The sequence below is a fragment of the Gopherus flavomarginatus genome, chromosome 9, assembly GCF_025201925.1.
Source record: "Gopherus flavomarginatus isolate rGopFla2 chromosome 9, rGopFla2.mat.asm, whole genome shotgun sequence".
Classification (NCBI taxonomy): Eukaryota; Metazoa; Chordata; order Testudines; family Testudinidae; genus Gopherus; species Gopherus flavomarginatus.
Window position 1 is genome coordinate 72,283,393 of NC_066625.1, and position 14,277 is coordinate 72,297,669.

The 14,277-nt window shown below is 39.5% G+C and overlaps 1 protein-coding gene across 2 annotated transcripts in view; it reads right to left on the bottom strand.

Moving 5' to 3' along the window:
• FBN1 (fibrillin 1) overlaps positions 1-14,277 on the bottom strand; it is a 226,958-nt gene that overhangs the window by 121,255 nt on the left and 91,426 nt on the right. For both annotated transcript variants that reach the window (XM_050966864.1, XM_050966863.1), the window contains exons 9-13: positions 10,713-10,838; positions 6,414-6,572; positions 2,780-2,947; positions 1,313-1,453; positions 334-453 (exon numbers count right to left, since the gene is read on the bottom strand). In XM_050966864.1, the coding sequence (XP_050822821.1) occupies positions 334-453; positions 1,313-1,453; positions 2,780-2,947; positions 6,414-6,572; positions 10,713-10,838 (714 nt within the window). The remainder of the gene's footprint in view (positions 1-333; positions 454-1,312; positions 1,454-2,779; positions 2,948-6,413; positions 6,573-10,712; positions 10,839-14,277) is intronic.

The following is a 14,277-nucleotide window of genomic DNA, read 5'->3' on the forward strand; positions in this document are numbered from 1 at the left end:
ATTCACATCCCAGCACTGACCAGGAATGTCTGAGAGTGGTGAAAAATGAATCTTGCATCTCAGGGGTAGTGCTGCCAGGTAGATTCCTCCCAAGCCCAAATGTCTTTTCATAGTCCTAGCCTCCTCTAAGAGTTAGTACTTTGCGCTACCAACTCAACCATCAGGTAAGTTTGGGTCAGCCTTTTTGAAAGAATATTTTTTACTCAAGTATTTAATTTATTTTTAAAAGTTCTTATTAAATGCATATGTTTAACTTTGCTTAAGAACAACAAATATTTTCCCTCCTCAGTGTGTATACAGGAGTACATCTAGGTATATAATACTGTACTTCACCTCGACACTCTGTCCTAGTTAGTGTGCTCTGAAATCCAGCACGACACTGGCATATGTAGGATCCTTGGTTATTTATACAATCTCCACTAATACAAGGATTCTTCTCACATTCATCAACATCTGTAAAATACAGACAGTATATTTTTAGTAAGACATTGCTTGGCAGGTATTCAGGCCTGAGGGCTATTTTATTAGTTTATTTTACATAAGGAAAACATAGTTTTTTTTATAAACTCTATTATGCAATACTCAAACAGTAGAAATATTTTTGCTCATCAATGTAATTCTATGTTATGTAGCATTTCATATTCAAAAGTTCTAGGCAGGTACTGGATACTAAGTCAAATAATATTTCCCAGATACATGTTATAGCTTCAAATAAACTGAGCAAGCCTCAATGTAAATTTCTGCATTTACATTTTAAAATTATTTGGACTAACCTCTAGAATTGCACGTTCTAAATCAGGCTGCTATTCATAGACAAATGCAAAAGGACTCATGTAAACACACAGTTATACATGTGGTTATTAGTAAAAGATCTATGCAATCTAAACTTCCTGACCCTATTATTATAAATGTTACTTTAATCTGTGATTGTAAATTGCATATTCAAGCTGCAGGCAACTCTTTAAACTGATTACGTTTTAACCACAATCAACAATATTATATTTCTAAAAAAAAAAAAAAAGTGCTTCATTTTGCATACTAAGAATAATTAGAACTTAATTATCACAAGGTTTATTTGTTTTTACACGCAATACACTAGGGGTAAAACTATTATAAATACGCGCTTACATTTGAACTCAAATTAAGTGTCACAGCCATTATAAACACAGAGCCTGCTTTTAGTTTTTTTTGTTTGTTTTTTTGTTTTGTTTTATTAAGAAATGAATGAAGGCCTTTATATCGTATGGGACAGGAAAACAATTCAATACAATTATCACTGTCTCATTTACAGAGCATAAGAAAAATCCCATACCAATGCATTCCCCTCTGACATCCAGCTGGAATCCTTTGTTGCACTCGCAGCGGTAGCTCCCAGGAGTTGGAATACAACGCCCATTAAGACAGAGATGTCTGAATAGCTGGCAATAGTCAGTGAAATTAACTGGCAAGACCACTGAAATGAAAGAGTTACAAAAGCAGATGAACAGGTTATAATCATGATTTTCTGTAATACACAACTCATACAGTGTTCCCCATTAAAAGTTAACATTTACCTTCCATCACCACATAGATTAGAGAAGAACTTGGATAACACTAAGCACGGGAAAGCAGCGCTATGTCCCAGACAGCACTCTTTGAGAATGGCTGGTAAATGTTGACTTTCTGATGGTGACATCTATAATTCTGCTTTCCCATCTTGCAGGACACAACATTTAGGGCTAAATCCAATTTGGGACTTTGATCTTGGCCTCATCCAGCAGATGCATAAGGAGTAAAGTAGGTATGTGATATTATATAGGGATTATAAAAAGTCAGCATTAGCCAACAGCTGCAACACAATAGCACAGTACCTCAAATATCTCCACTTTTTATCACTAGGGATTGGACAGAAACTCAGAAGATTACTGTGGTAACTATGTGGTACCAGTTGGCAAGTGCTTACTGTGGGCTGCATTGGCATTTGCAAACGAGCCTGAGTAAGAGACAGGATAGGGAATGAATTGACTCTCAAAGTCCGAGTTCTTTTTCCTGATTCCTCCTTGCACCAGACACACCTAAACCTTCCCCTAGCCTGTTCCTTGGCATCGTTTACCTCTCTCTTCACACTGGCTCACTTGCACAGGCCAGTGCACTGGATGAGTATGTGAGGCATGGTGAATTGGAGCTTTGGTTCCACCTTTTCCCCACACCAGTCTGCCCAATCCCCACTCACCTAAGGAACAGTGGAAATAGCAGCCTGGCAGCAGCAGCTTCTCTCCCCCATGCAAGTGTGAGAGAGAGCAATTTCCTGCCCTATCCTTGGGAGACCTTACAGCATTCGTCTTTGAGGTTCATTGTATCAATGTACTACCACAGGCTGGGATTTTATGAAACCTCTCGCGGGGGGGGGGGGGGGGGCGCGTGGGAGAGGATGTGACAGATGTGAGACCTAGAGATTCAATGAACTATATTGAACAATGTGCCTGACAAGAATGGACGTTTGGCACAAAGCGTGTTAAGTGGTTTTCCTGGTGAATATCTAGAGGAAGGTGAATTCTAATTCCCTACCTCCAGTTATGCAAAATCCCAGCCTGGAGAGTGGTCCATTGTCTGCTGATCATCTGCTGGATGAGGCCAAGATCAAAGTCCCAAATTGTATTAAGGAAGGACTGAACTATTCGTGGCTGTTCTGGTTCTGACTGTGAGATGGTTATGAACTTGTAACAACAGGGAAATCACAGCTGTGGGTTTTGAGGGACCAACACCTACCAGAGCACGGAGGTTGGAATTTAATTCTTACCAGGAACGCGGGATGGAAGTGGTGGAAAAACAATGCCTGGCCGAGATGGTATATCAGGAATCTGAGGAGGATATCTCTCAGGAGGATATCTCTCAGGAAGAAGGATTGGAGGACGCTCTGGAGGAAGAGGTCTCCCAGGCGTTAGGTCGCATAACTTGCGATATTCCTCTGAAACATGAATACACAGCACTTCAGTCTGGTGACAGTACACATGAAATACCCTCCTGGAAAATGGAGACCAAGTGAACTTTTTTCGTAACAGAAGACCTCATTCTGTGAATCGGCCTTCCAGTGCAAAGTAGAATTTAGTACACAGTTCATCAGAACACTGCCACGAGGGGGCAACAGGGAACCAATCATATTCTTTTTATTTAGTCCCTTTCAGGCAAAACCTCTGCCGAACTCAATGGGCATAAGAACTTTTGGACCGGGTCCCAAATTAACTACTATCCTGAAGTCCTTAAAATTCTGGCCTGTCCTGCAGACTGACTTTCACAGAAAAACATTGAGTTTCTGTGAAAAGAAAAAGAAAAACCTTTCCTGTATGTCAAGTGAAATTTTAAGGCTTCAGGGTTGTATTTTTGTCTCTCATTAGCATCTCAAGTTGTAAATCCCTTTAATAGCCCAGAATAAGAAGAGTGAACTTGAAGGCTAGATAATTTACATTAACAAAACCTATAATATGTAAAGTGATTTTACATATATTTTCAAGAGATAATATACTGGTACAACTGATGATCACGAGGCCACATCTTCAACTGACCTTTCAATCAAGCCCACAAAACACGTATATACAAACAGTGTGCAAATCGAAAGGCTTTTGGGGCAATAATGAAAGGGTTCAGTGAAAATGATTCTAAGATAAATTAATTCCTTAAAAAATAAAGTCATATGCTATGTTAAGTGTTCTGTACATACAAATTATAACCTGTTCCTAAGGACACTGCCAGGAAAGTTAGACTGAATGCTTTAGTTTTCAATCTGACTGTCCAACATCTTATATGCTGTTCAATACGTTAAAGCAGATTTGTTAAATATGATATTAACCTAAGATTCTCTTTTCCCTGTCATGGTCCACTGCATTTGTTTTGCTACTCTTGGACAAGCAGGCGAGACTAGAGAGATTGTTAGTATTGGATCACAATATTTTTTAAATTTATCACAGTTAGCAGGAATCTAGTTACGTGAGAATACCAATGATAGAAAAGCTATATGCAAGCAATTACACCAGTTTCTGACAAAGGAAATACTGTATTTTAAAGTCTGGTGGTTTATCAGAAAAGTAGCTGAGTGTAACACATTACTGGAGCAGCCCCTCTCCACTAGAACAAATCACACCACCCCTGTTAGCAATCTACCCAATGGAGCCAAGAGACACTACTATAAAGCGCTTAGGTGAGGTGTGGACCTACTAGGCTGAACACTTTAGACACCAATTTAAAAGTATTTATAGTTTTAATGGTGAATCATGCCCTTCGGTATAAACAATTATTGCTGTGGTATGCAACAGAATACAGTGCAAGCCTTTTTATTGGAACTCTAATCTCCATGTATAATTGCCAGCAATAAACAGCCTATTTTATAGTAACAGCTGCAAGAGGGTCTGCTGCCCACATTGAAAAGGCAACCGCCTGGTTATGCAACCAGTGCTCTGCTTTGTATTACATTAAATTTCCATATCCAAGTTGGAGAGACTTGGCCTCACCAACGTCATTCACTGACAGCCCTAAAATTCCTACATTTGGGCTCACTCTTAGGACATATTTAGAAACCAGTGAGCCTGTAAAACTATTGATAGACAGTGCTGTCTGAGCCCATGTGTATATCTAGCCTCTCTCACTGGAGGATTTGAAAGCACTTTAGAAAGGAAATTATAAATTACTTATTCCATTTTAGGTTAGGTCTACATTACGGCTGCATGTACAGTACAGACACTTCACAAGCCCCTGATATATGTATAAATAGCCGTGTAGAAGGTGAGATACTGCTTAGGTGAGTAGAGACATGCTAGAATCTTAGGGTACGTACCCTGCATGGCTCTCTACACATGACATGCTACATGCTTCCCACATCCACATTGCTGGTTTTAATGTCCTGAAGCCTCCTCCATGCCCGAGCCTTTCCCCACCACAGTGAAAGACTGACAGTGGGGAAAGGCTCTGGCATGGCAGAGGTAATGAGAAAAGGCTCCTGGAGAATTTCTCCGCTGCTTCCCCCCTGCCAGAGCCTTTCACTGCCATGTGCAGCTATACACCGCAGTGTGGATGCTACCTATTTTTCACTGTGGCATTTAGCTACACTGTACCCCACACACTGTTACTCTGTCTTTAAGGCCTTATCTGGTAAGGGAAGCACAGAGAAGTTAAAAAACTTGCCCAAGGCAGCATGAGCTGTTGGACTTAGCACAGGTTTGGGAGTCGGGAAGTCGTAGGTTCTCAATTCTGCTCTGCCATTGACTTTCTATGTGGTCTTAGGCAAATCACTTTTCTGCCTCAGTTTCTTCAGCTGTTAAATGGGAATAATCAGGAGTTGTGTAAGGGAAATTGGGCACGGTTTTAAAAGCAGAGGGGAACTCCCACTGTTCCTCTGTCTTGGGAAAAAGCACTTTCCTACAGCTCCCCATCCTATTTTAACCTACCTTAGCCAGGGGACAATACTTGCTTAGTACTAGTCTAGAATTCTAGTTATTGTCTGTACACTGCTTCGAACATGTGAAGTACTATATGAATTTGAAGTATTATCATTCAAGTCACTCAATAAGACAGTGACAGAGCCAGGAAGAGAACCCAGGTTCTGACCTTAGAACCCTGCTCTTGTCACTAGATCATGCTGTCTCACTCAACCAGTTAAAAAATAGGGATTGTAAACATTCCTCCATCCTGTGAACCAAACCTGCATTTTTTCATTTTACATTGCTTTGCAGAAAGAGACCAATCCACCTCCTCTCTAGCCTCCTCCCTCTCCCTAGCTCCTAATCTAGTGTGAGCTTCCTCTCTGTAATCTTCCTCAAGTCTCTTGCACTCTTCTTTCCTGTGACTTTCCAGTAGGCCTTCAGTCCACCTTCTCTCCTAAACACCCTTCAACAGACCCATCCTCTGGCCCTTTCCACTTGGTTTCACAGTCCACTTGTGCTACTACTCTGCTGGGCCCTAGCCAGCTCTGAGTCCATATGTTATGTTCTCTGGGACACTCAATGCAATGTAAGGCAAATAACTGCAGAGCGCATGAATTCAGTGACAGTCAGGACCAGAGGTGAGAAATCACATGGTTTAAATGAAAGAACCCTCAGTGGTTGCAGGCCTTCAGAGAAAAGGGGCCAATCAGAAGATTGAGAGACAGGACAAAGGGAGATAAAGACTACCGGAAGGTCATGATGAGAGGAGAGGTGAGAAGGAACTAGAGCCTACTACAGGATTGCGGTGGGAGTAGCCTGTGCCTATTGACAGGGTTTTTGAGAAGGATGCCTAAAATTTAGGTTAAGGCTGAACATCCAGTCCTTTAGAGATTGCTCATCACCAGCCATAATCCTTTTCGTAAGATTCATAAGTCTACACTGCAAACATTACTCACAAAACAGGATAACTGAATAGGAAAGTGCTAAACCATTACTGTAAGAATGCAAAATGATCCATACCAGTAGCTCGGATTGGGCACATTTCAGGGGCACTCGTTGCCCCAGGAGACCAGCATCGTCCGGTGTCACAGCAGCATTGCATTTTAGTTAAAACCTGGGGGAGTTGATTGCCGCAACGGCCATTCGTCAGAGAAGAGAAACAGTATCCAGGACGTACATCTAACAGGAGGAAAAAAATGCACATGGAAAGATCAGCCCAATAAAAAGTGCATCTTTCATTTACAAATCCAGTGCCTATTGCTCCTAATGCTGCCTTGACAGCAAAAGTATTGGTTTGCTTGGTTGAGTAGGATTGATTCAGTATCAGTAATATTAATTTAAAAAAATTGAGAACAAAACAAGAAATTGGGTGAGATTTGGTAGGTTGGGGGTTTTAAAAACTCAAAACCCAGCACAACTTTCTCAAGTGTTGCCAACTCTCAGGATTTGTACTGTAAGTCTCAATAAGTTTAGAGTTTTCTTTAAAGGTCCTGAAGTGAGGAGATGTGAAAATCTCTTCTTTCATTTTAAAAAGCCCTAATTATCTAGCCCTAATAGTTGCAGAGTAAAGCTTGAAAAATGTGAACAAGGACTCAAAATCCAGCAAGCAAATAAAAAGAACCCCCAAGGGATTACTCTCAGAATCTCATGATTTTAAGCCAACCTCATGATATTTGGAGCCTGGTTTAAGGATGGCAATACAGAGAGGTTCCCAAACCTTTTGTGTCAGCTTGGACCCACGTGTGAGTCATCACACCACTGGCAGATTTATGGTTTCACTTCAAAACCAGGTGGAGTGCCATGATTTTTTTATGAGACTTTGCTGTGAGTTCTTAGACTCATTGAAACCTGAAAGCTAAAGTGCAATTCAGAGGTGAAAACCCTACAGGAAGTAAAACCAAAGAAAATGTGATGTGAAAAAAACCCCTTCAGCTAGGAGTCCCATGTTGTAATAAAATAATAAATCTGTAACAGTGTGGGAGAGGAGAAAAAGGAGAAAGAAGAAAAAGTTTATTCAATATTTAATGTTTCAGCGCCTTCACAGAAAAGCCCTATAGTGCTATAATTGTCAACATTATTACAACCAGCATCAAATCATCGTTTCAGCTTTAATTTAAAGGCTGTGGATGTACATTAACAAATAAACGATAGCTCCCATGGCCACACAATTTATTTCTCATTAATCCTGGCTTTCAAAGCTGAAGTGAATGATGACTGAAATTACATACAGATGGCAGAGCAAGAAATTACAATACAATTACAACAGGTGCCATCAAATTGCTCATGGAGACGTGTTTGCTTCATATCTAAAATGGGCTGGCATGTGTTCTACAAAGAACAGCTTATACCAGGATTTCACCTTCTCAGCTCTTGCGACATTTTACAAACATCTCCTATCTTTGAGGGGGAAAGAAAAACACCCAAACACCTTTTCAAAGTCTATGATACAATCTGCAGTTTTGAGTAATTCTTTCAGCATGTCATATCACGTCAACATAATTCAACTTAAAACAAGCTGTAGCATGATCTGATGTTGCGCGATAAACCAGGCAGTTTTTAAAGCAGAAGAATGTTCTCTGTCAAAACGTAGGAGAAAAACATGGACGTAATCTTATATCAGCATGCAACAGTCCTTAAATAAAGTGTTTTGGTTATCGAGGATGTGGCAGATTCTGCTGTCCAGCATCTCAGTTATCCAGAGTTCAGCAGATGAGATACTACAGTTTGTATAAAAATCCAAGGAAATTCCTTATTATTTTGAGGGAACTGATGATATTCAATGATCTGATGAGAGAGTCTGTAATGGTTCTGCCTTTCATGAGCTGGAATCCTAAACAAAGATATTAGCGGTACTACAGCCGATGGAGACAGTCAGCCATTGCTTCAAGTTTTAGAACTAATTTCAATTCAAATCACAGAATCAGGAAAATTTGAGATAGAAAAGACTTATTAGATCATCTAGCCCGTGGGTTCTCAATTTTTTTTTCCATCCACAACCCAAAAGTTGTCCCATGATCTACCATGTTAAAATGAATCTCAGACCGAGCCAATACAAATGAAACATCTATGTAATTTTCTCCCTGCTACATTAATTTCTTTGTTAGGTTTCATTCTGACTGTAGAATTATGAGGCTAGCGGAAGTGTTGAAAGGATGACAGGATGAGGATAGAAGTGGTTCTAAACCCTGCTCCTTAGTTCAGGGCCCTTTATTTGTAGACCCAAAAGCCCTCTCCCCAGACCCATTAGCTAACATTTATCTAACACTTTTTAAATAGTTATAATATGTCTGTCCTCAAGTAAAAAGACGATGCTCTGCCTGGCTCTAATGCAAATTTTGGCAATATCCTTGTTAATAGTGCAAATGCACAGCTTGCAAATTAAGACATAAATCTAAACTATGTGCAGAAAATTAATAGTGCTTCACATTTAGCACATTTTTCCTTGAACGTGATGTCGAATGTTAATGATGGCTCATGGCCTGGTATATCATTTACATTGCTTCTTGTCATCACTTCAATATCCAATTGTTAAACTAAACTACTTCAGCCTGGAAATAGAGGGAAGGAGGGAGCAGACAGTATGGTTGAAAATCTGAAGGAATCTAATGTGAGTGATGGCATCAGACAATCTTGACTGCACAGTATCTATAGAACAGCAGAATCTGCACTACACTAGTGAGTTAAATTCAAAATATTATTAACTAATATTATACCGAAGGGGAAATGCACATCTTATATCATCTCTATAGCAGTCTGCATTGCTTTGTGTAAACAAGCATCTAATATATACAATATCTAGTGAGCAGCACAGTTCTTAAGGAGCTACTTGTCCAAAGCAAGAAAAGCAATGACCAGGTGCATTCTGAACCCTCTAAATACCACCTAACTACATAAACAAATACTGTGTCTGATACTGGAAGAGATACTGTTAAAGGAAATGCATTTCTGAACATATACAAAAGTATAATGGCAACCTTCACAATGAATCATGTCCTAAACTAATGTATTTCCAGTTTTCTAGGGAAAAGCATTTTTTCTGGGAAACTTACTCTCCCTCCATACTTTCCTTTCAAGAGTTGTTTTTCTGCTCTGTCCTTTACCAACTGATCTCTTCCGAAAGGTGCTAATATGGGGAGACTGCCTTATTCCACCTGGTTTTCAGAGCCTTTTAGAGTTTTAAATAAACCAGCCAAAACCATGGAAGTTTAATTTTCATTTAATTTGAAAATGACTATGAAGGCTCTGGGTTTCAGGACTGAATAGAGAACAACATACTTGCAATAAGTTTAAAGGAAAGACAAGAAATTATGGTGTATCCTAAAATACCTGACCCAGTTGGAGACATACGGATCTTATTCTAGACTGGGGATATCATCAGTCTCCAAGTACCAGGGAGCAGGCAGATTATATCCTTCCCAAAAATAGTGTTACTTCAGTGCACTGTACTTTGGAGACCATGACATCAAAGTGTCAGTGAGTGAGTTATGGAAACCCCCGATACCTTGTCTGGAAGCATAGTAGCAACTCCAGAGATATTGCTTTGGAGCATTATGTGATGCAACATGACACAAAGACTGCTTTGGAGGGTCATATCCATTCCATCACATTCAAAGTAAGACACAACAGCATCATCACACTATGAATGTCATAAAAATCAAACTACTGCATGCACTTCAAAGATAGCAACCACCAGCCAGGCTGATTAAAGTCATTACGCATTATTTTCTTTAATGAAAAACATTTTGAATAAAACCTATAAAGCCTGTGACTGACAATGTTTCAAATTTCTGTGTCTATGATTTTATTTCTTAGGGTTTTTTTTTTTAAATAACCATGCAGCGAAACACATGCTGCAACAAAGATTAATGTGGGAGAATAGGAAAAGAAAGAGAACCCTGTAAAACAAGTTCAGCTCATTTTAATGCAACACACTTTTTTTAAACAGCTTTATAGAGAAACCCTGAATAAAAAGAAGAAGAGGGGAAAGATCACCAAAAAAGGAGAGAGGAAAAGGGATGACTATAGTAAATACTGTATATCATTACCCATCTTTTTAGTTAAATATATCAAATGATTTCAGAAAGGGAATAGCCACATGGACTTTGTATTAAATTGCAAGAGTATCATTAGCTACAACAGCAAAAAGAAAGAAAACAGAAAACTAATCTTTGATGATGACTGTGGGCACTTGCTCTCAAGAGGGATTTCAAGAGAGTTTCTATGGTTATGAAATATATTTTTGTATGATATTATCTACTTCTATGGAAATATGCATGTCAATTGCATCTACTACTCCAACACTTTTGGTTTTATACTCACCTATACATCTTGTGCCATCAGGAGCTGTATAAAAACCAGGTGGACATTTGCAAAAGTAACTGCTAACAGTGTTAGAACACTCTCCTCCATCACAGATTCCAGGAATGGTGCTGCATTCATCAATATCTACAATAAAAACAGAGATCTGATCAGCTTAATTATTAAGATTCCAGCATTAAAATATTTATCATTATTGTTATTTAAGATCAAATTTCTTTACTACAATGGAGTTATACCAGCAATGTTTATAATATGGTACCAATAGGGGGCCATAAAATGGGAGCAGAGCAGTATTTTGTTAGGCATCAGACAAATAAATACGAAAAACAGTCTTAGCCCTGAAATAATCTGAATCTAAGGTAATATCATATTTTCTAAATTCCAGAAGCACCAGAGAGTACACTTGTCATAAACAGATGGTTAAGGGTTAATGTCTCTTTTACCTGCAAAGGGTTAAGAAGCTCCGTAAACCTGGCTGACACCTGACCAGAGGACCAATAGGGGGACAAGATACTTTCAAATCTTGGTGGAGGGAAGTCTTTGTTTGTGCTTTTTTTGTTGTTGTTGTTGGTTGTTCGCTCTCGGGACTGAGAGGGACGGGACATCATTCCAGGCTTTCCCTATCTTTCTGAATCAGTTTTTCATGTTTCAAAATTGTAAGTAATAGCCAGGCAAGGCAGATTAGTCTTATGTTTATTTTCTCAATTTGTAAAGGCTTCTTTTGCTGGAAGGATTTTTTACCTCTAATTGCTGTAACTTTGAATCTAAGGCTAGAAGGGAGGTCCCTCTAGTCTATATGAATCTGAGTACCCTGTAAAGCATTTTCCATCCTGATTTTGCAGAGATAATTTTTACTTTTTCTTTCTTTAATGAAAAGCTTTCTTTTTAAGAACCTGACTGATTTTTCCTTAAGATCCAAGAAGTTTGGATCGGTGTGAAGCCTCTCAAGGCAACCCAGGGAGGGGAAAGTCTAGGGGGAAAAGGAGAGGGATGGTTAATTCCTCTTTGTTTTAAGATCCAAGGAGTTTGGCTCTGTGTGAAGCCTCTCAAGGCAACCCAGGGAGGGGAAAGTCTGGGGCTAAAAGGAGGGGGATGGTTAATTTCTCCTTGTTTTTAAGATCCAAGGGGTTTGGGTCTGGGTTCCCCAGGGAACGTTTTGGGGGAACAGAAAGTGTGCCAGACACTAAATTCTGGCTGGTGGCAGCGTACCAGACCTAAGCTAGTAATTAAGCTTAGAAGTGTTCATGCAGGTCCCCATTTCTTGTACTCTAAAGTTCAAAGTGGGGAAAAAACCTTGACAACACTTCACTGTTTAATAATGATGGGTGCTACCCTGAAACTTTATTTAAAATGGTCGAGGGAACTTACTGAATGTAGGCAAAATGCAAAATCCCACATTTAAATTTAGCTGGTGCACTGGAGTTAGCAGTCTAATTTTAAGAAAACTGCCATTGTATCTTTAACGACCACAAGTGGTCCAGAGCCTCATTTTATGTCTCATGGTAATTCCAGAACTACAGTGTGCCACTAACACCATGCTTGGGCTCTAGTTCAGCTCCAACGCAAAGGGAAGTGTACCACTTACTGAATCACCAACACCACTTCCTGCTGTGCCTAGGTTTTTCTTGGAAGCCTCTCACTCAAGTATTGACCAGACAGAGCCAATTTAACTAATAAGATTCATTAGCATTACAGCACAGGGCAGTCAATGAACATCAACCTTCCTGCTTCTTCCATCTTTAAATAACATTGCCCTAATGCTACCTGTACTACTCTTTACCAGCATACAATATTTGTCTGAAATAAAGGTTTTCATGTGCTATAGATTTCTAGACATAAATTGAAGTATATAGCACAAAACAGATGGCAGAAGGCAGATCACATCCATGATTGTCTTATATGTTGATCACCACTTTTAAACAAAAGGATCTGCAATGGATGCAACCTGTAAGAGATTTATTGCCCATATACAAACTCTTCAAGTGACAAACCATTTACAGGAAAATCTTCACTGTCAGCATAAAAAAATGACAGCCCATGCCTCCGTATACCGGAGCATGCCTGCTGACACTGATAACAGAGTCTGTAAAGCTGAAGGTTCTATTCCTTTCACAGCACGGCGCTTATGTGACCTGCAGTGGCATGTCAATATCAACCTATGCCAACATCAATTGCTGTTGGTAATCAGTCTATAGTACTTTGTCATCACTTTCTTTTTCAGTGGCTCTTCCCAATCTGCAGCTGGTACCACTTAGCTCTCTAGAGAGCTCGTGCACACAGAAATGGAAAGACAGACAACTTTTTCCATCCTCTGCCAGGTAAGTGCCTAAATTAAGAACATGTAACTATCAGCAAACAGGAAGAAAGAGTTCTGGCAGCCATAAAGGCAGGCTGCATTCTGGAAGATGCTCTGGCAACCAACAACAACCACCTGTCTAAATGTCTGTAACATAAACATGCAGCCCTCAATGTGATGAGAATCCAATGGCACCAAAGGCCCAGATGAATCAATAAGGTATAGAAAATAAGTGAATATAACAGGGATCAAATTCAAATTAAGTAGTTGAAGAAGCTTAACCACAATTTATTAACAGTCCCTCTTATGTGCAGCAAAAGAAAACAAGGGATAATGTCCTTGGCCTCTGTATGTCTGATTGTGTGGAACATGGCAAGGACCATATGCACCTTTCATCCAGAGACATACAAATCAATAGACCAATTTTATACAAGTGTATGTAGGAATCACTTCTTCCATCAATGAAATATTTGAAATTAAATATAGTAAATGGTTAACAGCTACATCACACAAGAAGTTAGGGCACACTATGAAGATATCTATTTTATGTATTAAAAATTATTTGAGGGAAGTTTGGCCACAATAGCTGGGCTAACACCTTTACTAATTCCCACAGGGTCTTTAATGAGCACAAATAGAGAGGATCTCAATTGCACATCTCCTTGGAGGTGTCAAGGCAAGAAAAAATAAATGTTATTCATTTGGCTTCCTGACATTATCAGCCTGAGAATCAGGTGTTTAGTTTAAACCATCCTATAGTGAGATCTGCTTACTCTGCTAGGAGAGTACAGACCATCTAAGAGTATATAGAGATTGATTCATTCTAAAACCCTCCTCATGTCCATCAAAAATGCATTCCTCCAAACATCTCAGTGAGCTGTTATGATGTCATTTGTGTGGGACACATTCCACACATTGGTGTATGGGACAGGTGTGACTTCTTGTTCAGTGCTATTTAAAGGGCATTGTCAAAGCCTTGAGTCTGAGCTCCCTGGGAGCAGTGTTGAGACACTTTGGCTTCTGCACCAGGGTTATACTCCACAGGAATCCCAAAAGTCTCAGAAACAAACAAATGTGGAAATTGAATTTTGGTCTGAATAAAGCACTTAATTAACAGAGAAAAATGCAGCTGTAAATGGATCAGATTCAAGTATCTTCTGACTCAAGCTCACCACTGTTTAAACTCAGTGTTGCCACTGTTTATATAGACTCTGACCTTTCTAAAAGCAAAATCACCACTCTTTATTTTAGGTTGAGCCTAACCCAAAC